Raw genomic sequence first — 26,932 nt, forward strand, 5'->3', positions numbered from 1 at the left:
ACGAAGCAGTTACGAAAGTACTAACGAACGTGTACTTCTTTCCTCAATCTGTGACTCCTTATCTTGAGGTTATCTTGAGATGATTTCGGGGCTTTAGTGTCCCCGCGGCCCGGTCCTCGACCAGGCCTCCACCCCCAGGAAGCAGCCCGTGACAGCTGATTAACACCCAGGTACCTATTTTACTGCTAGGTAACAGGGGCATAGGGTGAAAGAAACTCTGCCCATTGTTTCTCGCCGGCGCCTGGGATGGAACCCGGGACCACTGGATCACAAGCCCCGTGTGCTGTCCGCTCGGCCGAGTTGAAGAGAAACAAGACTAAGTAACAAATCTAATGTTTCTATTCAGGAAAATATAGAATAAAATTAGAGTTTGTTGCATTTTAATCGCAATTGGGACTTCATAACTGCGGCCATTTGTACTATCATTTAATAGTAATAATTTGTAATTGCCATAAAAATAATGGCTCCCCCCCCCCATAATTGTATTCTGTTCATTATAATGTTATCGCTCGACATTTCTGTATTTTGGGCAGTTATAACACACATGATGGGCCTCGTAGCCTGGTGGATAGGGCGCAGGACTCGTAATTCGGTGGCGCGGGTTCGATTCCCGCACGAAGCAGAAACAAATGGGCAAAGTTTCTTTCACCCTGAATGCCCCTGTTACCTAGCAGTAAATAGGTACCTGGGTGTTAGTCAGCTGTCACGGGCTGCTTCCATGGGGGTCGAGGCCTGGTCAAGGACCGGGCCGCGGGGACACTAAAGCCCCGAAATCAACTCAAGATAACCTCAAGATGATTACTGAGGCAGCACGCCACAGACAGCCACAGAATTTCAAGGAGAAATTGAGAGAGAGAATCGATAATAGAGAAGACCCCGAGCACCGCCGGGTATTCGGGTAGTTCAACCCGTTCTCGCACTTTCGTATAGTCAATATTGACTTATTAAATACGTGCATATGTGACATACTTAACATACTAGTTTACCTTGAAAAGCTTCATAGAAAACACCGACCTTACCTAACCGTCTTAGTATGTTAAGATAAGCATCTTATTGCTTCGTAATTACAATTATTACTTAACCTATTATAGGTATAGATTAAGTAATAATTGTAATTACGAAGCAATAAGATGCTTATCTTAACTTACTAAGAAGGTTAGGTAAGGTCGGTGTTTTCTATGAAGCTTTTCAAGGTAAACTAGTATGTTAAGTATGTCACATATGCACGTATTTAATAAGTCAATATTGACTGTAAGAAAGTGCGAGAACGGGTTAGGTAGTTTGTTCTACTCCGCCCACCTGCAAGCTACGTTAAGCTGTATCATTGTTTGGTATTGAGTAAAGGTCTATCGCCCCACTCGAGGGAATGGAACTATCAGGAGGAAGCGCCAATGTTATAGATTCAGCTACTGGGAACAAAAAGTTCCAAGTAGCACGGGCTATGGTGAGCCCTGAAATGGGCATATCTGGCACAGGAGCGGGGCCAAGCGTAAAGCTATTACGACTATATGGCACTAGGAAGGGGTCAGGAGAAGGATTTGAGATGGGACGTAAGGGGGAGGGGAGGAATGGTGCCCAACCACTTGTGGACGATCGGGGATTGAACGCCGACCTGCATGAAGCGAGACCGATCGCTCAACCGTCCAGCCCAAGTGGTTGGGGGGCCCCACTTGAGGGATATTAACGCCACTAACAAACGCTTACTGACTACATAACCTGCAAGTGTACTTAAAACCTTTACATAGTCGAAGACAAGATAAAGCTTTCAGTGTATATATATATAAATTTGTAAGTGAATATATCACTTTGTTTCTCCAATGTCTCTTCACCTTTTAATATCCCGTGCGAAAAATTCAGAAACAATAAAGGTGTTCATGCAACTACAATCCTGATATATGAGAATATAGGCAATGACATAGCGAAAAAAATACTGTCGGTCAGCCGAGCGGACAGCACGCGGGACTTGTGATCCTGTGGTCCCGGGTTCGATCCCGGGGGCCGGCGAGAAACAATGGGCAGAGTTTCTTTCACCCTATGCCTCTGTTACCTAGCAGTAAATAGGTACCTGGGTGTTAGTCAGCTGTCACGGGCTGCTTCCTGGGGGTGGAGGCCTGGTCGAGGACCGGGCCGCAGGGACACTAAAAGCCCCGAAATCATCTCAAGATAACCTCAAGATATAATGCTCAAATATATTTCAAAAGCTTTTGACAAAAGCGTGAAACCTGTCACAATCGACTTGAGAATGGTCCAGTACGGACCGAAACGTCGTCGTCCCTTCAGCTAGTGTGTGGTCTGGTCAATATACTATAGCCACGTTATTGTGACTCCTCCCCTGCCTACAAATTCACTTAAATGCCAGAATAAACAAAGCGAAACGTGACGAGGCTTGAGACGATAGCCTCATCACTTACTATAGACTCTAAAGACTCTAGTGGCTTGTGTATGACTGTCTCTAATCACTAGAGACAGCCACACTTAGACAAGGCTCTAGTATGGCCACATCTTCAATACCCTGGAGGGAATGTACCCTCCAGGGTGGGTATATACCCTCCAGGGTGGGTATATACCCTCCAGGGTGGGTATATACCCTCCAGGGTGGGTATATACCCTCCAGGGTGGGTATATACCCACCCTGGGTATGAAGATGGATATATATACCCATCTTCAATACCCTCTACTACATACCTTACGGGTATATTTATAAAATACCTTAATATCACCCGAAACTATGAAAAAAATAAGTCATCTGTTTTTTTGTTGACAAAAGAGATCTGATAAGATCAACAAACAAACAAACGTTTCAGCCATATAAAATAAATATTAGAAACAAAAAAGGTTAACTGTCATTTTATTAATCAAAATAATATACAAATTGTCTAAATTGTATATGTACTAAATTAACCTATCGTAATAGCATCTAATCTTGAGTTTGTCCACAGCAGATATTCAATACAGTATATATTAAGTTTCTGTACCAAAAAAAATCACAAAAGGAAAACATGTTTTACCAGAGACAAATAAAATGCTGACCAGGGGCCAGATTCACGAAGCAGTTACGCAAGCACTTACGAACCTGAACATCTTTTCACAAACTTTGGCGGCTCTGTTTACAATTATTAAACAGTTAATGAGCTCCGAAGCACCAGGAGGCTGTTTATAAAAATAACAACAGTTGATTCTGAAGTTGTAATGCTTGTAAACTGTTTAATATATGTAACCAAAGCCGTCAAAGATTGAGGAAAGATGTACACGTTCGTAAGTACTTGCGTAACTGCTTCGTGAATCTGACCCCAGAACACTTGTCAAAATTGTCCCCAATTCTATAAGTTAACGTAAAGTTAGGCTAGTTGTTCTATTTTTGTTCACTTTCTCGCTTTATTTTTAACAGAATGTCAATAAACGGAACCTTTGCCATTCCTGGTTTTAAAGACTCGAATATATCAGCATGTTTGTAATTGTTCTTGTTTTCAAGCTCTGTTGTTTCACCAAGTGATGCGAGAAATGTTGTAATAAGCCGGTCGGCCGAGCGGACAGCACGCTGGACTTGTGATCCTGTGGTCCTGGGTTCAATCCCAGGCGCCGGCGAGAAACAATGGTTAGAGTTTCTTTCACCCTATGCCCCTGTTACCTAGCAGTAAATAGGTACCTGGGTATTAGCCAGCTGTCACGGGCTGCTTCCTGGGGGTGGAGGCCTGGTCGAGGACCGGGCCGCGGGGACACTAAAGCCCCGAAATCATCTCAAGATAACCTCAAGATGAGTACAGGTGTGTGTGTGTAATTACCTAAGTGTAGTTACAGGATGAGAGCTACGCTCGTGGTGTCCCGTCTTCCCAGCACTCTTTGTCATATAACGCTTTGAAACTACTGACGGTCTTGGCCTCCCTAACTTGTGGAGGCCAAGACCTTCAGTAGTTCTGTGTGTGTGTGTGTGCGTACTCACCTAGTTGTGTTTGCGGGGGTTGAGCTCTGGCTCTTTGGTCCCGCCTCTCAACCGTCAATGAACAGATGTACAGGTTCCTGAGCCTATTGGGCTCTTATCATATCTACACTTGAAACTGTGTATGGAGTCAGCCTCCACCACATCACTTCCTAATGCATTCCATTTGTCAACCACTCTGACACTAAAAAAGTTCTTTCTAATATCTCTGATCTGTGTGTGTGTGTGCCTGTGTGCGTGTGTGTGTGCGCGCGCAGTGTGTGTATGTGTGTGTGTGTATGTGTGTGTGTGTGTGTGTGTGTGTGTGTGTGTGTGTGTGTGTGTGTGTGTGTGTGTGTGTGTGTCCGCGGGGAGGATGGGGAAGGGGGTGAGACGGCGGGTCCAGGACACGAAGTTAAACAGAGGACATGGCAACAGAATGATGTGAAGGGATAGAACAGAAGCGGAAAAGTAATTAAAAAGAAAGTTTAAAAAGATGAACAGGGAGAAACTGTCCATTTGTCTCAGCCTCGGTCGGGAATCTAATCCGGGCTCTTAGGACTCGGCCCGTCCTCATAAACCAAGACTAAACTCCATTCCATGCACCCGCCAAACCCTCTGTTAATGAATGAAAACCGGTTAAACACGACGTACAACAGATGACGTCCGAACACTTCTCGAAAAAATGCTTCGCTGACGACTTTTGTTCGGACCACTCACCCCTGTAAATGCTTCACCTACGTACCTAAAGTACAAATAGAAGCCAACAGAGCCTGAACACCTAACCTAACCTAACCTAATCTAACCTAACCTAACCTAAACACCTAACCTAAACACCTAACCTAACCAATTCCCGCACGAGGCAGAAGCAAATGGGCAAAGTTTCTTTCACCCTGAATGCCCCTGTTACCTAGCAGTAAATAGGTACCTGGGAGTTAAGTCAGCTGTCACGGGCTGCTTCCTGGGGGTGGAGGCCTGGTCTAGGACCGGGCCGCGGGGACACTAAAGCCCCGAAATCATCTCAAGATAACCTCAAGAAGATGCCTAAATATGCACAGTATGCTAATACATAACAATAATAAATTATACATGAGAAAAAAATCCTGTTTTGAATGAACAGCATGTTAAAAATGGATGAATGTGTCTTTGGGGTTGACCGCTGGATGGAATGGTAGATTGGTTTGAAAGGCGGGGTCCAAGAGCTAATAGCTCGATTCGATTCAGACTCGATCGTAAACAAAACTAGGAGGGGGAATCCGGCGGTGCCCGGGTGCCCTTCCCCCCCCCCCACTTTCTCGCTTCTCCTCGTCCTGCCCCCATCAATCCATCCCCCCCCTCCCCGCGCCCTAGTGTGTATGGTGTCGTACTTTTATATAAGGAGATAATGACACATTAAGTAGTCTTACGGGCTATTCATGCCCGTGCCACCTCTTGGGTGGCTTAATCTTCATCAATCAATCGATCGCCATGTCGACAGTTACAGCCCCCGGCCGCTCCTGTGCCAGGTAAGTCCACTACGGGCTCGCCATAGCCCGTGCTACTTGCAACTTTTGTTCCCAGTAGCTGGATCTTAAACAGCAGCAACAAGAAGAAGTCGGGTCGTTGGTGATAGAGACTGTTCTTGAATAAGTTAGGAGGCCATTTTCACCAGAAAGCCTCAGAGAAAGAGCGCGATTTGCAGCGAAGTGACTTGCATACAAACTCCTACATTAAGCTTGTGTGTCAAAATTGTCGGCAGGCAGGCAGGCAGGCAGGCAGGCAGGCAGGCAGGCTAGAGGCAGGCGGGCAGGCAGGCTAGAGGCAGGCAGGCTAGAGGCAGGCGGGCAGGCAGGCAGGCAGGAGGGAGGCAGGCAGGCAGGCAGGCAGGGAGGGAGGGAGGCAGGCAAGGAGGCAGGCAGGAGGGAGGCAGGCAGGCAGGCAGGCAGGCAGGCAGGCAGGCAGGCAGGCAGGCAGGCGGGCAGGCTAGAGGCAGGCAGGCTAGAGGCAGGCAGGCTAGAGGCAGGCAGGCAGGCGTGCAGGCAGGCGTGCAGGCAAGCAAGCAAGCAAGCAAGAGGGAGGGATAGGCAGGCAGGCAGGCAGGAGGGAGGGATAGGAGGGATGGAAGGGATGGGCCGCCTCCATCACCATCTTTCAATATCCAGGACGACTTTAACCAAATTATTCAAATACTTCGCGGATGTGTGGAAGTTTCGTATGTACTTCTCCGGTTGCTTCACCCCTTGCTTCACCCCTGCTTCAGCCTTGCTTCACCCTTGCTTCACCCCTGCTTCAGCCTTGCTTCACCCTTGCTTCACCCCTGCTTCAGCCTTGCTTCACCCTTGCTTCACCCCTGCTTCAGCCTTGCTTCACCCCTGCTTCAGCCTTGCTTCACCCTTGCTTCAGCCTTGCTTCACCCTTGCTTCACCCCTGCTTCAGCCTTGCTTCACCCTTGCTTCACCCCTGCTTCAGCCTTGCTTCACCCCTGCTTCAGCCCTGCTTCACCCTTGCTTCACCCTTGCTTCACCCTTGCTTCACCCTTGCTTGACCCCTGCTTCACCCTTGCTTCACCCTTGCTTCACTCTTGCTTCAGCGTCAACCACCATGAGGGAGGAAGGGATGAACACCGTTCAGAACTGGTAGTTTCGTTCAGAATCAACGATTTGTTCAGAATTGTCAATTATACATACTGAATGATTTTTCTTTCATATACATAGCATTACTGGTATTAAAATTTCGAGTATAATTAGTCTATGGTTTGCTTTAGGTGTTTAAAGTTCAATTGCCAATTATGTGTTTTCACAAAGTGGGTGGAACAATTAGACAGGTGTTGTGTAGTGTAGACAGGTGTTCTTCAAGCAAAACACGTGAGTGAAGAGATGTTTTCAAAATATATGAAAATCATCAGTTGTGGCACCCTGCCCGCCCTCGTAAACCAGGACCAATTGCTCGATAATCCACTCGCCACAACTCCTCTTGTCTGTAAATAAAAAATGGTTTACACACGATTCGCGACTGATGACGTTCGAACATTTCTCTTAACTGCTGTGCTGGCTACCTCTGTTCGAACCCCCAACGCTGTAAATGCTTAACCCCCACGTACTGCAAATATAAATAATCGCCAACAGAACCCTAAACAGCTAACCTAACCAGTGTCTAAATATGCACAATATGCTAATGTATGATATTCAACTTCTTCCCAAATCCTATTCCCTTGACAGCTCTGCCTGTCAACAACGAGTTATTAAATTTAGGATTTCTTTTACCGCCTTGAGGCGGTGTATTTCCGCCAGGATCTGCTGGGCCCCTGCTGGGCCTCTGCTGGGCCCCTGCTGGGCCTCTGCTGGGCCCCTGCTGGGAGAAGTTTTGTTTATTTTTGGTCCCCCGAGGGTGGTGTCTTGGGCCCCACGAGGGGGGGTGTCTTGGGCCCCCCGAGGGGGGTGTCCTGGGCCCCCCGAGGGGGGTGTCTTGGGCCCCCCGAGGGGGGTGACCTGGGCCCCCCCGAGGCCCCCCCCCTCAGAATTTCGAAAGTAGATATAATAGAAGATCAGGCAGCCATTGCTTTAGTCAACCGGCAGATGGAAAGGCTGGAGTCCAACGGCCAGATTCACGAAAGCACTTACGAACGTGTACATCTTTCCTCAATCTTTGACGGCTTTGGTTACATTTATTAAACAGTTTACAAGCATGAAAACTTCCCACTGAACTGTTGTTATTGTTATAAACAGCCTCCTGGTGCTTCGGAACTCATTAACTGTTTAATAATAGGAAACAAACCGCCAAAGATTGAGAAAAGATGTATAGGTTCGTAAGTGCTTTCGTGAATCTGGCCCCAAGAGCTTAAGGTCGACCATGCAGATAAAACAGGCGCGTACACACACACTCACACTCTTTATACAAGATTTTTGTTTAGCTTTATCGAGAGAGCTGCCAATAGAATCCCTCACAAAGCCGGAAACACAAGGAGAAAACATGTAGCTTTGATTCCAGACATATTGCATTTAGCTGCTTACATTCCGCTGTAGAGGACAACTCACAGAGAGAAAAAATCCCCCCGCTTCCTCTGAGCTTCCCGGTCCTGGAATATATCGGAATTGCCTCAGCTAAAAGAGAAGTGCTGATGCGCAATCCCGCCAAACACACACCGAAACTACAACGTTGGTACAACGTTCGAACACGTTTTAACACCTCCTAACCAATTATAACAACCAATATAGCAAGTTGTAACAACGTTCTAATACGTCATAAACACGTTAAGCCAAGATGTAACAACTTTATTACAAGTGGTAACAAGCGGAAACTAGAGACAGTTTCGGTTTGTGTTTCCAGGGATGGTCCCTCTAAGTCTTAAAGAGGAGGCCTGGTCGACGACTGGGCCGCGGGGACACTAAGCCCCGGAAGCACCTCAAGGTAAGTCAGAGACAGCAGCTTAATAAAGTTCCGGTATGGTAAATGCTTTGCACCATCTCATTAACTCACTACTCAGGCGTAAACACCTTTTATGAGGGCCCGGAGTCGAGAGCGTCTGCAGCTGACACCAAGAGGTTTATTTTCGGAATTACCAGTCTTCAACACCCCCCTAGAGGAAGGCTACGGACTGTGCCTTATCTTAATTCAGAACTTTAAGGCGCCACAGCCGCCGCCGCCGCCGCCGCCAGGGAGCACCACAACCGCCACCGGGAACGTCATCCTGGGAATCGAACCAGGGACCATTCAGCTGCGAGCCGACCACTTCAGCTTCAGGCTAATGTGGATTGGTAAACGGAAAACACAAATTAGCGCCTCGGCGAAGTACAAGTAGGAGGGCGGTGATGCCCCCTGCTGCGACTGTGCTGCTCCAGACGTCGCTGCTCCTCCAGACGTCGCTGCTGCTCCAGACGTCGCTGCTCCTCCAGACGTCGCTGCTGCTCCAGACGTCGCTGCTGCTTCAGACGTCGCTGCATATCCAGACGTCGCTGCTGCTGCTCCAGACGTCGCTGCTGCTTCAGACGTCGCTGCTGCTCCAGACGTCGCTGCTGCTTCAGACGTCGCTGCTGCTCCAGACGTTGCTGCTGCTCCAGACGTCGCTGCTGCTTCAGACGTCGCTGCTGCTCCAGACGTCGCTGCATATCCAGACGTCGCTGCTCCTCCAGACGTCGCTGCTGCTCCAAACGTCGCTGCTGCTCCAAACGTCGCTGCTGCTCCAGACGTCGCTGCTGCTTCAGACGTCGCTGCTGCTCCAGACGTCGCTGCTGCTGCTCCAGACGTCGCCACTACCATGCCCAAAGAACGCTGAATATGAGAAGTTGGACGCAGTTACCTCGAGCCGGTCAAGAAACTTTGGACATGTGACCATCGTATGTGATTGATCTCGGCCCAGCAAGAGCATTACGCTACACTAACCTTCGGGAATTGTACGTAAGAAGTTTTTAACGATAATTCCCTTGAGTGATCCCTTGTTCCAGCCCTTTTGTTTCCTCTGTGGACCTCACAAGACTCTACCTCTGCATTCACCCTACATTATACCTTAAGCCAGAAACCCATAGAGTTGTATGGAATAATATTCTACCCTACTTATCTAAAAGAATGTTGAGGTCCCCCAGTTCCTAAGTCCATTATGTACCTCGAACCTTTTCCTCTCTTGCTCTCAGGCTGGGTATGGGGTGCATAATAAATGTAGGGGAGTAAACAAGTGATGAGTGAATGGGATGTAGTCTGGCTGGGGGGAGTGTGTTCACTAGGGCCTCGCTGGGGGGGGGGGCAGTGTTCACTAGGGCCTCGCTGGGGGGAGTGTGTTCACTAGGGCCTCGCTGGGGGGAGTGTGTTCACTAGGGCCTCGCTGGGGGGAGTGTGTTCACTAGGGCCTCGCTGGGGGGAGTGTGTTCACTAGGGCCTGGCTGGGGGGAGTGTGTTCACTAGGACCTCGCTGGGGGTGTGTGTTCACTAGGGCCTCGCTGGGGGGAGTGTGTTCACTAGGGCCTCGCTGGGGGGAGTGTGTTCACTAGGGCCTCGCTGGGGGGGAGTGTGTTCACTAGGGTCTGGCTGGGGGAGTGTGTTCACTAGGGCCTGGCTGGGGGGAGTGTGTTCACTAGGGTCTGGCTGGGGGGAGTGTGTTCACTAGGGCCAGGCTGGGGGGGAGTGTGTTCACTATGGCCTCACTGGGGGTGTGTTCACTAGGGCCTCGCTGGGGGAGTGTGTTCACTAGGGCCTGGCTGGGGGAGTGTGTTCACTAGGGCCTGGCTGGGGGAGTGTGTTCACTAGGGCCTGGCTGGGGGAGTGTGTTCACTAGGGCCTGGCTGGGGGGAGTGTGTTCACTAGGGCCTCGCTGGGGGAGTGTGTTCACTAGGGCCTCGCTGGGGGGAGTGTGTTCACTAGGGCCTCGCTGGGGGAGTGTGTTCACTAGGGCCTCGCTGGGGGGAGTGTGTTCACTAGGGCCTCGCTGGGAGGAGTGTGTTCACTAGGGCCAGGCTGGGGGGGGGGGAGTGTGTTCACCGGGACCTGACTGGAGGTGGTGTCAAGTAAGGGTGTTCTCCTATGTATTGCCCAACCATTCCCCCAGAGAGTTCTCACAAACGGATTCCCAGGCTCCTCGCCGCAGCGCCTCCAAGATGTTCCTATTCCTCCAAAATGTTCAAAGTCATTTTGATTGTTCCTGCGCGTTGCTCACTGTCTTCTAGACGGGGGCTCTGTTGTGTACGTTGTTGCTCTCCGTCTAGAGGGATCTCTGTTGTTTAGAGCTTTAGAGTTAGACCTTAAAATCTGGAGCGACCTCTTCCTCGTACCGCTCCTGGAAGATGTTCGTCCGGTGGCTATTTCTGTAGTTCCCTCTTTCACCTGTTGTTGTATCTGGGTATCTGGGGGGCCTGGGAAATTGTTCCTATTGTCTCTGTGGGTCTAACCTCGTCCATAGGGGGCTAACCTCGTCCATAGGGGGCTAACCTCGTCCATAGGGGGCTAACCTCGTCCATAGGGGGCTAACCTCGTCCATAGGGGGCTAACCTCGTCCATAGGGGGCTAACCTGGTCCATAGGGGGCTAACCTCGTCCATAGGGGCTAACCTCGTCCATAGGGGGCTAACCTCGTCCATAGGGGGCTAACCTCGTCCATAGGGGGCTAACCTCGTCCATAGGGGGCTAACCTCGTCCATAGGGGGCTAACCTCGTCCATAGGGGGCTAACCTCGTCCATAGGGAGCTAACCTGGTCCATAGGGGGCTAACCTCGTCCATAGGGGCTAACCTCGTCCATAGGGGGCTAACCTCGTCCATAGGGGGCTAACCTCGTCCATAGGGGGCTAACCTCGTCCATAGGGGGCTAACCTCGTCCATAGGGGGCTAACCTCGTCCATAGGGGCTAACCTCTCCCCTTGAAAATTCCCTATTGCATGTAGGTCTATTCTCGGAAGCTTGTGTGGGGACGTATTGTCATCTGTTTGTCTCGGTACCCAGTTAACGTCTTAAATACAGGTGATGAAATGAACACCTGTTCTCAGTGGACCAAACCACACACTAGAAAGTGAAGGGACGACGACGTTTCGGTCCGTTCTGGACTATGTTCTCAGTTCTGTGGGCATGTACCTTAGGTAAGTGATTAGAGGGGGCCTCGTAGCCTGGTGGATAGCGCGCAGGACTCGTAATTCTGTGGCGCGGGTTCGATTCCCGCACGAGGCAGAAACAAATGGGCAAAGTTTCTTTCACCCTAAATGCCCCTGTTACCTAGCAGTAAATAGGTACCTGGGAGTTAGTCAGCTGTCACGGGCTGCTTCCTGGGGGTGGAGGCCTGGTCGAGGACCGGGCCGCGGGGACACTAAAGCCCCGAAATCATCTCAAGATAACCTCAAGATATCCTCCACAGCATCATTTGACAATCTGTTATATTAGTAACTCGAACCTGACCTCACCGAACAGGGAAAAATATAATTGAAAAAGTAGAGGAAGTAATAAGAAAATGGAAATGAGATAATATGATGTCGGATTTTAATTAAGATTTTGAATTCATATCAAGAAGAAGACAGTCGTGGCTGGGCTAGAGGATAAAAGGCAGACAAATCTTATTTTACGTTTACCTGTAATTTTTGCATGTAAACATCCCAAGATGTTTATAATATATATTGGTTGCTAAGACTTTTGTTTACCAGGATTCAACAGTCTCCGTGGTGTAGTGGTAAGACACTCGCCTGGCGTTCCGCGAGCGCTATGTCATGGGTTCGTATCCTGGCCGGGGAGGATTTACTGGGCGCAATTCCTTAACTGTAGCCTCTGTTTAACGCAACAGTAAAATGTGTACTTGGATGAAAAAACGATTCTTCGCGGCAGGGGATTGTATTCCAGGGACCATAGGATTAAGGACTTGCCCGAAACGCTACGCGTACTAGTGGCTGTACAAGAATGTAACAACTCTTGTATATATCTAACAAAAAAAAAAAAAAAAAAAAAAAAAAAAAAGATTATGGCTCCTCTCTCTCCATTTTCTGTCACGCTGTGTACTGCGTGTTTGTTCTTTAATGGGAGACTAATGATTTTTTGCTGGTGTATTTTGTCCATCTTGATTTGAATGGTGTTACTGCATCTATTTCATATCGATTTCAACTTGTAAGATGGATGGATGTTTTTATTTTGACTTCAGAAGGAAAGCTCGACATGAGTTTTTAATATAATTTTTAATATCTTGAACACTTGTAGTACTGTACTACATTTCTGGTGTCCAGCGTCATAATTACTGTCTCTTCTGTCCTTGTATCCTGTCAGTTTGTCATCTGTCTCGTTGTCTCCCTCTTCTTCTGTCTCCTTGTCTGGTTCCTCTTCTCCTGTCTCCTTGTCTGGTTCCTCTTCTTCTGTCTCCTTGTCTGGTTCCTCTTCTCCTGTCTCCTTGTCTGGTTCCTCTTCTCCTGTCTCCTTGTCTGGTTCCTCTTCTCCTGTCTCCTTGTCTGGTTCCTCTTCTTGTCTCCTTGTCTGGTTCCTCCTCTTCTGTCTCCTTGTCTGGTTCCTCCTCTTGTCTCCTTGTCTGGTTCCTCCTCTTCTTGTCTCCTTGTCTGGTTCCTCTTCTTGTCTCCTTGTCTGGTTCCTCCTCTTCTGTCTCCTTGTCTGGTTCCTCCTCTTGTCTCCTTGTCTGGTTCCTCCTCTTCTTGTCTCCTTGTCTGGTTCCTCCTCTTCTTGTCTCCTTGTCTGGTTCCTCCTCTTCTTGTCTCCTTGTCTGGTTCCTCCTCTTCTGTCTCCTTGTCTTGTTCCTCTTCTTCTGTCTCCTTGTCTCCCTCTTCTTCTGTCTCCTTGTCTCCCTCTTCTTCTGTCTCCTTGTCTCCCTCTTCTTCTGTCTCCTTGTCTCCCTCTTCTTCTGTCTCTTTGTCTGGTTCTCAGGCACCTTAATTCCAATCTTGCTGCTTTCAGCCCTCGTGCCTCCTGTCTTCCTGTTTATCGTCCAGTACCATTCCCGTCTGCTAATCCCACCTGACCGCTCTCTCCACGACGTCTCCTCCAATTCTCTCTCAACTAATTCATTAATTATCGGCTGATGGGCACAGACTACTGGGACGAGGCCGCCCCGACCGCGCACTGAACATATAGAATAGTGGGTAATGTTGCATTTGTTTTTTATTACTGAATGCGTGTATTGCTCCAGTCAAGATTTATGCTCTGATTTTGGATGTTTGGTGTGTTTTTAATACCATTACTACGGTGTTTTTTTCTGGTTTGGCTTGAGAAGGCAAATGTAGTCTCCGTGGTGTAGTGGTAAGACACTCACCTGGCGTTCCGCGAGCGCTTTGTCATGGGTTCGTATCCTGGCCGGGGAGGATTTACTGGGCGCAAATCCTTAACTGTAGCCTCTGTTTAACTCAACAGTAAAATGGGTACTTGGTTGTAACAACGATTCTTCGCGGCGGGGATCGTATTCCAGGGACCTGCCCGAAACCCTACGCGTACTAGTGGCTGTACAAGAATGTAACAACTCTTGTATATATCTCAAATGAACTACGATATCTTCTCTTGGGTATTCATTCACAGCCTTAATGTCAGAGGATGAAAGTGATTTGTGAGTTATTGTAGAATTATAATCCAATATTTTGAAAACTCTAGAAATGTAGAGTGAATATCTGCTTCAGTCTTAAAGAACGACCTGCGGACTGCGTGCATTCCAACGCAGTTCACGTAAACACAAGGAATTCCAGCACCAAGCAAGGTATTACACCCCGACTGGGTTTCTTAATCTTGGATTAAATAAGCCTGCTTCAGCGGCCAAGGGAAGCTGGTGAACAGGAAAATCCTTTTGCATAAAATTTTCAAAATATTCCCTCAAGATTCTTCACATGACCAGTCAAAAAAGGTAATGGAATTCGATTAATTTGTGATGATAATCTTTGTTCCCATTGAAAGATTCTTAGATATTATACCAGCGTCTTGTTTGTCTTGAGAGAGAAAGAGGCGCTCAATACCTACATCTTCTCCATCCCTGAAGTCAAGAAAAGTGCTGCCAAGAGGGCGCAAAACAAGTTAGAAGTTCTTGTTCTCAAGCAATCTCAGGCGTGAGGGAGCGTCTCCTACCTCCCAAGCCCCAGTTAGACCAAGCACCAGACCTTCTCGAAGGAAGGCGCCACCGTGGAGGAGACCATCCCACCTCTCGCTGTCCCGTCAAATTACCGGAGACAATGAGCCCGGTAATAACCAGCGGTGACACTCAAACCTGCCACCAGATCAATAATAGATTCGCCAGTCACCCAGTCTACAGCAGTGAGGCGGACCCCAGTCACCCAGTCTACAGCAGTGAGGCGGACCCCAGTCACCCAGTCTACAGCAGTGAGGCGGACCCCAGTCACCCAGTCTACAGCAGTGAGGCGGACCCCAGTCACCCAGTCTACAGCAGTGAGGCGGACCCCAGTCACCCAGTCTACAGCAGTGAGACGGACCCAAGTCACCCAGTCTACAGTAGTGAGGTGCATGCCAGTCACCCAGTCTACGACAAAAACTTCCATCTTCGAGCCCAGAACAGCAAGACACAACAGCCATAGACCCCATAGTGCCGTAAGACAAGTCATCCATCAAGTCAACTTCTAAAAGACAAACACTGAAGCTAAATTCGCCAGCCACGAAGAAAATTTGATCTTCAGATAAAAAAACCTTGAGGCTAGGCCCCCGTCGGTCGTCAAGACTGCCACTGTCTTAAAAGTGGAACTCCAGTGGAAGAGATCAAAAGTTCTCCTGAAGGGAAGAAAAAGATCCGGGAAGTTTAGCTTAGGGAGGAAACTCCATTCTGAGTTTGTGACTTTGTGTGTGTCTTGTATTACATTCGTTCTTCCCCCCCCCCCCCCACCCAACCACTTGGGCTGGACGGTAGAGCGACGGTCTCGCTTCATGCAGGTCGGCGTTCAATCCCCGACCGTCCAAGTGGTTGGGGCACCATTCCTTTCCCCCACCCGTCCCATCTCAAATCCTTATCCTGACCCCTTCCCAGTGCTATATAGTCGTAATGGCTTGGCGCTTTCCATTGATAATTCCTTCCTTCCTTCCCCCTCCCCCCTGTTCCGTAACCAGGCAAATGAATATGTGTAAAGTTCAGTACTTTTGTTGTCTTATAGTTACATAATTCTCTGCCACTCTCGTTCTTCCCTGACCATCACCCCTTCCACCTGTTTTGTTTTTTTCTAACTTCCAGGCTCTACCACCTACATATCCCTTGCCTTCCTGTTTTTCCCTCTTCTAACTGTCCCTCTCTTTCCTGGTCTAAATCCCACCTGTCCCTTTCCGTTCAGGGCCCCACCTCCCACATACCACCTTTCCCATGTTGTCTATATCCACCTGTCACCCCTCTGGCCACCACCTACTCCTCCCTATCCCCCTCCCTTCCTTCCCTTCCTCTTCCTTCTGCTCTTCGCTATTCTCTCCCCAGATTACGCTCCTTCATATTCCAGCAGTATGTGTGCTTTTTTCTCTTTCGCTTCTTTCTCATCGTTCTCTGTCTCCTGCTACCTGGTTCTCTGAGATTTTGTAAATCAATGATTTCAATATGTATTACGTGCGCGGCATTTACAGCCATTTGCGATTCGAACACAAGGTCGTTAGCGAAACACTGTCCGAGAAAAGTTCGAACGCCATTAATTGCGAGTCGTCCGTATATAATGTTCGTCATCCATATATAGAATGTTGCATATTACGGAGAGTTAGTCCATTGTTGATGAGGACGGACTGAATTTGCAGCGTGCGGATATAAGGCATTTTAGAGAGCCGTGATTCGAGAATCGGACGTTTAAGAGAGCCGTGATTCGAGAATCGGACGTTTAAGAGAGCCGTGATTCGAGAATCGGACGTTTTATGGAGCCGTGATTCGAGAATCGGACGTTTTATGGAGCCGTGATTCGAGAATCGGACGTGAACGAAGCACTTTGTGAGCGAAGTACCTACGTCACCAGTCGAGTATAGTGAGAAAAGTGCATTTAAGTCATTAAATAACATGTTAGAGGTTTGGGGTGATATCTATTAACGAGTATTTGACTTTTGTTGATGACAGACGCCCCTCCTGTTCCGTTTCTGGCCCTTCCTGTTCCGTTTCTGGCCCTTCCTGTTCCGTTTCTGGCCCCCTCCTGTTCCGTTTCTGGCCCCCTCCTGTTCCGTTTCTGTCCCCCTCCTGTTCCGTTTCTGGCCCCTCCGGTTTCGTTTCTGGCCAATCCTGTTCCTTTCTGGCCAATCCTGTTCCGTTTCTGGCCCCTCTTGTTCCGTTTCTGGCCCCTCTTGTTCCGTTTCTGGCCCCTCTTGTTCCGTTTCTGGCCCCCTCCGGTTCCGTTTCTGGCCCCCTCCGGTTCCGTTTCTGGCCCCCTCCGGTTCCGTTTCTGACCCCCCCTCTTCCTGTTCCGTTTCAGACTGTGCTGCTCCGGATCCAAGTGTTCCGTTCCTATTCCTAGTGTTCCGTTGTTGGCTCCACTGCCTCGTTTTAGATTCTCTGCCACTAAATTGGATTTGCAATTCATTCATGCCTTTTTGTTTATGATTTTCGTTTTTTACCGGCGTGCGCGTGTTGTGTGTACTCAACTGTGTGTGCCTACATGGTCGAGCTTTATCTCTTGGACCCCGCCTCGCCAGCCGCAGGTCGTCTAGTGCAAAATGACTCCCGTCTCGATTTTTTTTATTAAATGTACTTTTGGAATTATGAATGGAGTTTGCTTCTACGTCTGTTGTTGTTGTTGTTATAGATTCAGCTACTCGGAACAAGTTCCAAGTAGCACGGTCTATGGTGAGCCCGTAACTTACCTGGCACAGGAGCGGTGCTGAATGATGTTTTACGTCTGCTCGTTTAATTCATTAAACGAGCAGACGTTTAAGAGATGGGTGGGTATTGGGTACCCACCTTACCCAATACCCACCCAACGTGGTGGGTATTTGGGTGAGATAAGTACATGAGAATGGAAGTAACTGCAGAGGGCCTACTGGCCTATACGGTGCCTTGAAGTGGGTAGAATATAGTTGTGCATTAATTGACTGTTGATTGCTGGTGTTGACTTTTTGATGTGTAATGCTTAACAAACAACACAGAAATCATCGATAGGAACAGCGATAGCAGGCAGCTCGACATCAGCGAGGCACTACACATCAAAAAGTCAAAACCAGCAATCAACAGCCAATTAATACACAACTATATTCTACCCACTTCAAGGCACCGTATAAATTTCTGCTATTATTGTTGCAATCGACATATCGCATTCCAGTGTATTTATTTCCATTCAAAGCAGAAAACGATTGTGATAACACGTCCCTCTTCTATCTTGATAGAAGATAATTGTCTCATAATTGTGAGATAGTGATTGACAATCGTAATAAGAACGCTTGCTTGGAAAACAAATTATTAAATTTTTTGGGGGAGTCTAAGTTGGAGGACGTTCATGCTCTCTGGGTTTCAATAGTGCATTCAAAGCAAGCCAGGGAGCCGGGCCTCAATTCAAATAGCCTTGGGGGTGATGGTAGTGATTTCTGTGAAGCAGTGGCCATATACGTCACGAATGGAAGGGGATGGCATGCTGGAGGTGGGAGCTGGAGTACTGATAAAGGTCAGTGTGGCAGCTTTAAACTAGGTGGTTGATTAGGATCAGGGAGGAAGGGCTGTTCAAGTGTCAGGTACACGAGGGAGGGGGCTGTTCAAGTGTCAGGTACACGAGGGGGAGCTGTTCAAGTGTCAGGTACACGAGGGGGAGCTGTTCATGTGTCAGGTACACGAGGGGGAGCTGTTCAAGTGTCAGGTACACGTGGGAGGGCTGTTCAAGTGTCAGGTACACGAGGGGGAGCTGTTCAAGTGTTAGATACACGAGGGGGAGCTGTTCAAGTGTCAGGTACACGAGGGGGAGCTGTTCAAGTGTCAGGTACACGTGGGAGGGCTGTTCAAGTGTCAGGTACACGAGGGGGAGCTGTTCAAGTGTTAGATACACGAGGGGGAGCTGTTCAAGTGTCAGGTACACGAGGGGGAGCTGTTCAAGTGTCAGGTACACGAGGGGGAGCTGTTCATGTGTCAGGTACACGAGGGAGGGGGCTGTTCAAGTGTCAGGTACACGAGGGGGAGCTGTTCATGTGTCAGGTACACGAGGGGGAGCTGTTCAAGTGTCAGGTACACGTGGGAGGGCTGTTCAAGTGTCAGATAAACGAGGGGAGCTGTTCAAGTGTCATATACACGAGGGGGAGCTGTTCAAGTGTCAGGTACACAAGGGGAAGCTGTTCAAGTGTCAGATACACAAGGGGGAGCTGTTCAAGTGTCAGGTACACGAGGGAGGGGGCTGTTCAAATGTCAGATACACGAGGGGGAGCTGTTCAAGTGTCAGGGACACAAGGGGAAGCTGTTCAAGTGTCAGATACACAAGGGGGAGCTGTTCAAGTGTCATATACACAAGGGGGGGCTGTTCAAGTGTCAGGTACACAAGGGGAAGCTGTTCAAATGTCAGATACACGAGGGAGAGCTGTTCAAGTGTCAGGTACACGAGGGAGGGGGCTGTTCAAGTGTCAGGTACACAAGGGGGAGCTATTCAAGTGTCATATACACAAGGGGGAGCTGTTCAAGTGTCAGATACACGATGGGGGACTGTTCAAGTGTCAGATACACGATGGGGGGAGCTGTTCAAGTGTCATATACTCAAGGGGGAGCTGTTCAAGTGTCATATACACGAGGGAGGACTGTTCAAGGGTCATATACCTGTGCGTAGACCCACCTAGCGAGGGCTGGACGATAAAGAAATTCGCGCGTTAAAGGTACTTTATTTTGCAAAGGAAAAACTATTGATTCGAAGGGAGACGCCGTTTATTTTTTATTGGGGCAGGAATTGCTTCAAACAAAAGAGGGGGAGTCGGTGCTCCTGAGACGGAAAATAGGTAAATAAAGCAAAAATAAGTTCTACATTAATTGTTGTGATCGCAGCGAGGCCAGAAATAAATGGGAAATTTTCTGGAAATATGGCACTGCTTGTAAGTCTTTTACTCTCAAGTCATTAGAAAGGTGGAAAAAAGATTTTCTCTTTCTCTCTCTCTCTCTCTCTCTCTCTCTCTCTCTCTCTCTCTCTCTCTCTCTCTCTCTCTCTCTCTCTCTCTCTCTCTCTCTCTCTCTCTCTCTCCCTCTCCCCCCACCTTCCCTCCCTCCCCCCCTCCCTCCAGCTTCAGTGTGGAGAGAGAGAGAGAGAGATCTCGGCTTTCTCACTGTTACACGCTATGTAACAGTGTTACATAGCGTGTGAAAACATTGTGGGCAGATGTGAGAGTTACGTTACTAATTGGATTAAATTTTCTTGTATGTGTATATATAGATATACTGTAAAGTGTATATTATACACTTCCTGGTATAATCTCCTACATAGATACTAGAAGGGGTACCAGGACAGATAGATAGAAGATAGAACAGATAGAACAGATAGGACAGATAGAAGACAGACCCGGCGTTATCCGGGTCTGTCTCTCTATCTGTCCAACTATTTAAGCATCTATCTATTCATCTATCAAGCTACCCATCTATCTATCTGCTTATCCATCTAGCGATCAATTCATATACTAACACATCTATCTGCCTATACTTCCATCTTAACATCCATGCATCCATCTTGCTTTCCTTATTTCTTAGTAATAGTAAGAAACTTTCATCAGCTTCCTTTAAGTATTTTCGTTACATAATTCGTCATTTCCTGTGTTGATTTCTGTTACGTCTGTGAGACGTATATCTGTTACCTCTGTGAGACGTATTTCTGTTACGTCTGTGAGACGTATTTCTGTTACGTCTGTGAGACGTATTTCTGTTACGTCTGTGAGACGTATTTCTGTTACGTCTGTGAGACGTATTTCTGTTACGTCTGTGAGACGTATTTCTGTTACGTCTGTGAGACAAGATTTACCATAACTGAGTCTGTATTGATGGGGTGTTTCAAAGTCCTTTATCTCTAAATGTGCTGCTAACTTTTTTCTAACTATCTTTTCCATCACATTGCATAAGTTACAAGTCAAGGACACCCATCTATAATTCAGTGGCTGTAACCTTTCTTCGAGTTTTGTATCTATGTTACCTGTTTTCTAACTTTCTGTGGTTTCCTGTTTCCAGTAATCTATTATATACATTGCAGCATGCATAGTGCTTCTGCACTCTCTTTTAGTATGCATAATGAGATGTTGTCAGGTCCATCAGCCTTTAAGTCCATCTACAGCAGATGCCTCTTGACCTCATCTCTAGAAATGTCAAAATATTCCAAGGATGCTTGGCTTACTGCCGACTCTCTCTCTCTCTCAGTTCAAGGACTTCTCCTTGCTCTGTTCTGAAGAGCTCCTGGAATCTCTTGTCGAGTTCTTCACACATTTTGTCATTTTATGTGTACCTGTCCTCGCATTTTTTCCAGTTTCATCACCTGTTTTTTTCACCAACCCGTTCTCAGACCAAGTCTATTCCACACAGCGGTCGACCCCAAAGACGCGTTCATAAATGACCCCCATAGCATTACAGTTATTCATTTTCTCATCTCGTACTAACTTTCCCCTCAATATGCCAGTCTAGTCCCTTCCTTGCGTAGGACATTCCTACTTCCACAGATATTGAAATATCAGTACACAGTGGTGGTTAATTTTTGTGTGGGGCTTCCAGTTTGACTTCCCATATGTCTTGACTCGTTCAGAGTGAATATCAGGTCAAGTCTAGCTGGTCCGTCGCTCTCTCTCATTCTTGTGGGTCCCTTAAAATGTTGATTCAGAACGTTGCTACTAACAATAATTTAGTTCCCCCGTGTATCTGTACTTTCATGTGGTTCTCTGTTCTCCCAGTTTCTCTCTCCGTGGTTGAAGTCGCTCATGATTAATAGTTTGGAGACTTCCATACAGGCGACAGAAGCTGCTCTCTATGTATTACGTTAATGTTTGTCATGTTTCTATCATAATTCTGTCGTTCTTCTGTCGAACTTCTGTCGTTCATTCGTTTATTGTTATTATTACTGTTATCTGTGGTCCTCCAATTGTCAAAGTGCCTGTTATGCAGTCTCTGGACCTTTCACTGTGTGTACTCCCCTAGTTGTGCTTGCGGGGGTTGAGCTCTGGCTCTTTGGTCCCGCCTCTCAACCGTCAATCAACTGGTGTACAGATTCCTGAGCCTATTGGGCTCGATCATATCTACACTTGAAACTGTGTATGGAGTCAGCCTCCACCACATCACTTCCTAATGCATTCCATTTGTCAACCACTCTGACACTAAAAAAGTTCTTTCTAATATCTCTGTGGCTCATTTGGGCACTCAGTTTCCACCTGTGTCCCCTAGTGCGTGTGCCCCTTGTGTTAAATAGCCTGTCACTATCTACCCTATCAATTCCCTGTGTGCGTGTGTGCGCGCGTGCGTGTGTGTGTGTGTGTACTCACCTAATTGTGCTTGCGGGGGTTGAGCTCTGGCTCTTTGGTCCCGCCTCTCAACCGTCAATCAACTGGTGTACAGATTCCTGAGCCTATTGGGCTCTATCATATCTACATTTGAAACTGTGTATGGAGTCAGCCTCCACCACATCACTTCCTAATGCATTCCATTTACTAACTACTCTGACACTGAAAAAGTTCTTTCTAACGTCTCTGTGGCTCATTTGGGTACTCAGCTTCCACCTGTGTCCCCTTGTTCGCGTCCCACCAGTGTTGAATAGTTCATCCTTGTTTACCCGGTCGATTCCCCTGAGGATTTTGTAGGTTGTGATCATGTCCCCTCTTACTCTTCTGTCTTCCAGTGTCGTGAGGTGCATTTCCCGCAGCCTTTCCTCATAACTCATGCCTCTTAGTTCTGGGACTAGTCTAGTAGCATACCTTTGGACTTTTTCCAGCTTCGTCTTGTGCTTGACAAGGTACGGGCTCCATGCTGGGGCCGCATACTCCAGGATTGGTCTTACATATGTGGTGTACAAGATTCTGAATGATTCCTTACACAGGTTCCTGAACGCCGTTCTGATGTTAGCCAGCCTCGCATATGCCGCAGACGTTATTCTCTTTATGTGGGCTTCAGGAGACAGGTTTGGTGTGATATCAACTCCTAGATCTTTCTCTCTGTCTGTTTCATTAAGTACTTCATCTCCTATTCTGTATCCTGTGCCTGGCCTCCTGTTTCCACTGCCTAGTTTCATTACTTTGCATTTACTCGGGTTGAACTTCAACAGCCATTTGTTGGACCATTCACTCAGTCTATCCAGGTCATCTTGTAGCCTCCTACTATCATCCTCTGTTTCAATCCTCCTCATAATTTTTGCATCGTCGGCAAACATTGAGAGGAACGAATCTATACCCTCTGGGAGATCATTTACATATACCAGAAACAGTATAGGTCCAAGGACTGACCCCTGCGGGACTCCACTTGTGACGTCTCGCCAATCTGAGACCTCACCCCTCACACAGACTCGTTGTCTCCTGTTGCTTAGGTATTCCTCTATCCACCGGAGTACCTTCCCTCTCACTCCAGCCTGCATCTCCAACTTTCGCACTAGCCTCTTGTGTGGCACTGTATCAAAGGCTTTCTGACAATCCAAAAATATGCAGTCTGCGCACCCTTCTCTTTCTTGCCTTATTTTTGTTGCCTGGTCGTAGAATTCAAGTAACCCTGTGAGGCAGGACCTGCCATCCCTGAACCCATGTTGATGCTGTGTTACAAAGTTCCTTCGCTCCAGATGCTCCACTAGTTTTTTTCGCACAATCTTCTCCATCAGCTTGCATGGTATGCAGGTTAGGGACACTGGCCTGTAGTTCAGTGCCTCCTGTCTATCCCCTTGTATATCGGGACTACGTTAGCTGCTTTCCAAATATCTGGCAGTTCCCCTGTTGCCAGTGATTTGTTACACACTATGGAGAGTGGTAGGCTCAGTTCTCTTGCTCCTTCCTTTAGAACCCAAGGGGAGATTCCATCTGGGCCTATAGCCTTTGTCACGTCCAACTCTAGTAAACACTTCCTTACTTCCCCACTGGTAATCTCAAACTCTTCCAGTGGTTCCTGGTTAGCTATTCCCTCACTTACCTCTGGAATTTCTCCTTGTTCTAAGGTGAAGACCTCCTGGAATTTCTTATTCAATTCCTCACACACTTCTTTGTCATTTGTAGTGAATCCTTCCGCCCCTATCCTTAATCTCATAACCTGTTCCTTTACTGTTGTTTTTCTCCTAATGTGGCTATGCAACAATTTAGGCTGAGTCTTTGCCTTGCTTGCGATGTCATTTTCGTATTGTCTTTCTGCCTCTCTTCTCATCCTGACATATTCATTCCTGGCATTCTGGTATCTTTCTCTGCTCTCCAGTGTCCTGTTATTCCTATAGTTTCTCCATGCCCTTTTACTTTGCTGCTTAGCTAGCCTACATCTTTGATTAAACCATGGGTTTCTCATCTTCATTTCTCTGTTTTCCTTTTGGACTGGGACAAACTTGTTTGCTGCGTCCTTGCACTTCTGCGTGATGTAATCCATCATATCTTGGGCCGTCTTTCCCCTGAGCTCTGTTTCCCATGCTATATCTGTTAGGAATTTTCTTATCCCCTCATAGTTTCCCTTTCGGTATGCTAACCTTTTGGTTTCGGTATCCCTCCTCGAGTTCAATAACCCTTCTTCAATCAAGTACTCAAACACCAGTACACTGTGGTCGCTCATTCCTACTGGGTCCTCAAAACCGATTTCTCTTATGTCGGAGTCGTTCAGAGTGAAGACTAGGTCGAGTCTCGCTGGTTCATCATTGCCTCTCATCCTTGTGGGTTCTCCGACATGCTGGGTTAAAAAGTTGCTTGTCACCACCTCCAATAGTTTGGCTCTCCACGTATCCTCGCCTCCATGCGGTTCCTTGTGTGTGTGTGTGTGTGTGTGTGTGTGTGTGTGTGTGTGTGTGTGTGTGTGTGTGTGTGTGGTTAGAATGGCCCTGGGGAGGGTGCGGGTGGCTGTGATAGCCGGGGCCCGGGGCTCGATCTATTATACGCTGACAATATGTCCAATAAGCCAACGCGCTGGGGAGAATAGTTGGAGTGATAGGGAGGGCGCTCAATGTCCGGGGGAGGACTGGAGGAGGGACACTTGTGTCCGGGGGGCTTGGGGAGGGACACATGTGTCCCGGGGGGGGGGCCCTAGGGGACACCTGGAAGACAGACTGGGGACCAATGAGCCTGGGATTTAGTGTGGCGTCTGGAAGCGGGGGGTCAGAACATCCAGCCTTTTGTTTTAGGGTAATTTAAGTTTTAATGGTTTTTACGTTAATATATTGACCTTCAAACCGAGACAATCGACTTGAGAATGGTCCAGGACGGACCGAAACGTCGTCGTCTCTTCAATTTCTAGTGTGTGGTCTGGTCAACATACTTCAGCCACGTTATTGTGACTCATCGCCTGCTTACGTTAATATATTTTTATTAGGTCATACTATAGTCTTGATAATGGTCCTAGATGGACCGAAACGTCGTAGTTTCTTCATTTTCTGATAAGCGGTTTAGTTATCGTAGTCTTAGAAGTGTTTAGATGTAAAATATTTTATTTACAGCTGTATGCGATAGTCGCAGACAAATGTTGAGTCTCTTGAGTTTTTGACGCATACGTCAATTAATGGGTGAAAAAAACGGAAAAATTGAAGTCGTATATTTGTTTGTAACAGTGAATATTTCATCCCATTTTCTGTGTGTGTGTGTGTGTGTGTGTGTGTGTGTGTGTGTGTGTGTGTGTGTGTGTGTGTGTGTGTGTGTTCGTCAGTCGAAATGGCGGCCACAGGAGTTAAAACAGTCACACACGCACACACACACACACACACACACACACACACACACACACACACACACGCGCGCGCGCGCGTACGTTACAACTCTCTACAATGAAATGTTTATTGTAGAAACTTAAATATGAACTATGGGAGGTTTGAAGGCTGCTAGATTCTACTCCCACAAATTATCCTTCAGTAAGTAACTATACAGAGCTATAAGATAAGATATTCACGTTTTATTTATGACTTCAGTGAACCTGGAAAGAATGTCTTACGGAAAGTATTAGTGACGAACAATGGAACCGTCAAACTAAATGTTTTTGAATATATATATATATATATATATATATATATATATATATATATATATATATATATATATATATATATATATCCATTAAAAACAAAGGAATTGAGTAAATGAACGTAAGTGTTGCAATTTGTTTGTTAATGAACCTTAACACCATCTAAGGGAGATTAACTTTCCTCGAGATCTTCACAAGTAGTTTAAATCAGACATCAACTCTCACTGAACAACGTAGTTTGACATGCAGAAATATCAACCCATTAACAGATGTCAAATTATATACAAAACAGGTCATGCGTAATATTCTCAGAGGAGAATGTATATATTTATACGCATCCTAACGTGTGTAATATTTGCAATATATTACATTACGTTGTAACAATATAGCCAGGCTTCTCCGGACACCATTCTCAACCCAAACTATGCTATTAAGACGAACAAATCCACAAGGGCCGTGACGAGGGTTCGAACGTACGTCCGCGAGGATCCCAGACGCTGCCTTAATCGACTGAGCTACGACATGGTAAAAAGAATTGCAACCGGGAAATCATCCTGATCTACCGCGGGTCCTGCAGCCTCTCCGAGACACAAACCAGGGTTTTACGCAATCATCCCCCCCCCCATGCTCCTGAGCTCTGCCAGTAGGCTGTTCTCCCTCAGTTCATTATACACAGAAATCACAATTAGCGATGCATCACGCAATTGTGATTTCTGTGTGTATCCTATTAAGTCATTTGAGAGGTATGTGGCCAGACACACCTGTCCACACACGTCCACACACACACACACCTGTCTGATCCGTCATCGTAGCTGGCCACACACCTGTCTAATCCATCATCATAACCCGTCAAACCGGCTTTGATCTCCCCGACAGTCAATCAAACCTTTGTTGCAAATGGCGATTAGTTATTAAAATATATCGCGCATAATGGATTAGGCTCCACCGACACTTCACCAGACTGAAATATTCCGGCTTTGTGGTTTATTGCTTCATTTGGATAGAAAGAATTACGGTCGCCTGAATATAATAGAAATTATTTTAGGATTATATATATATAATATATATATATATATATATATATGGGTCCCCACATTGGCACCAGAGGTGGTACCCTCACAAACTTATTAAAAAAAAATTATATATATATATATATATATATATATATATATATATATATATATATATAATCTATATATAATCTATATCTCAAACAGAACACTTCCCCTATGAGAGAATCGAACCTGGGCCAACCAGGCCAGTGTGCCAACCAATCGACAACCATCAGATCATTTGATCTGATGGAGATGGTCAACTCGATAGCATAGTTGGGTTCGTTCTCTACACACAAATGGGACTCCTGGGTTCGAATCCCGGAATGGGTAACCGGGAGTAAGGCGACTCTTTAGTCGGGGTTGCATCTAGGAAAGGGTTCGACCTTGGGGCAAGGGTTCGAATCCATATAAATATTTAATAAATACATTGCGTAACTTCGACTTCAATCAAGAAAGAAAACGGGGAGCCATTCCATGACCACAGAAAGCGGGAGACTGTTATTTAGCCCTAACTTGTGTTAATATGTTTTGTCG

General features: G+C 47.1%; 2 protein-coding genes across 3 annotated transcripts in view; one reads left to right on the forward strand and one right to left on the reverse strand.

Moving 5' to 3' along the window:
- LOC138353106 (macrophage mannose receptor 1-like) overlaps positions 1-26,932 on the forward strand; it is a 226,362-nt gene that overhangs the window by 153,875 nt on the left and 45,555 nt on the right. The window lies entirely within an intron of this gene.
- LOC138353198 (trichohyalin-like) lies at positions 8,668-14,832 on the reverse strand. Its single transcript, XM_069306076.1, has 3 exons — positions 14,544-14,832; positions 12,554-13,272; positions 8,668-9,144 (listed from the first exon to the last, which is right to left on the reverse strand). The coding sequence occupies exons 1-3, from the start codon at positions 14,830-14,832 to the stop codon at positions 8,668-8,670; spliced, it is 1,485 nt and encodes a 494-aa protein (XP_069162177.1).

This window comes from Procambarus clarkii, chromosome 56 (assembly GCF_040958095.1).
Source record: "Procambarus clarkii isolate CNS0578487 chromosome 56, FALCON_Pclarkii_2.0, whole genome shotgun sequence".
Taxonomy (NCBI): Eukaryota; Metazoa; Arthropoda; class Malacostraca; order Decapoda; family Cambaridae; genus Procambarus; species Procambarus clarkii.

What these genes read in the sequence shown, in the direction of transcription:
- LOC138353198 (XM_069306076.1), bottom strand. Translation starts at nt 14,832, where the DNA reads ATGGAAGTTTTTGTCGTAGACTGGGTGACTGGCATGCACCTCACTACT. An exon ending in TATTATTGATCTGGTGGCAG is followed by an intron (nt 13,273 to 14,543) that starts GTTTGAGTGTCA and finishes GACGATAAACAG; the next exon opens with GAAGACAGGAGGCACGAGGG. An exon ending in GACACCAGAAATGTAGTACA is followed by an intron (nt 9,145 to 12,553) that starts GTACTACAAGTG and finishes TGGGCATGGTAG; the next exon opens with TGGCGACGTCTGGAGCAGCA.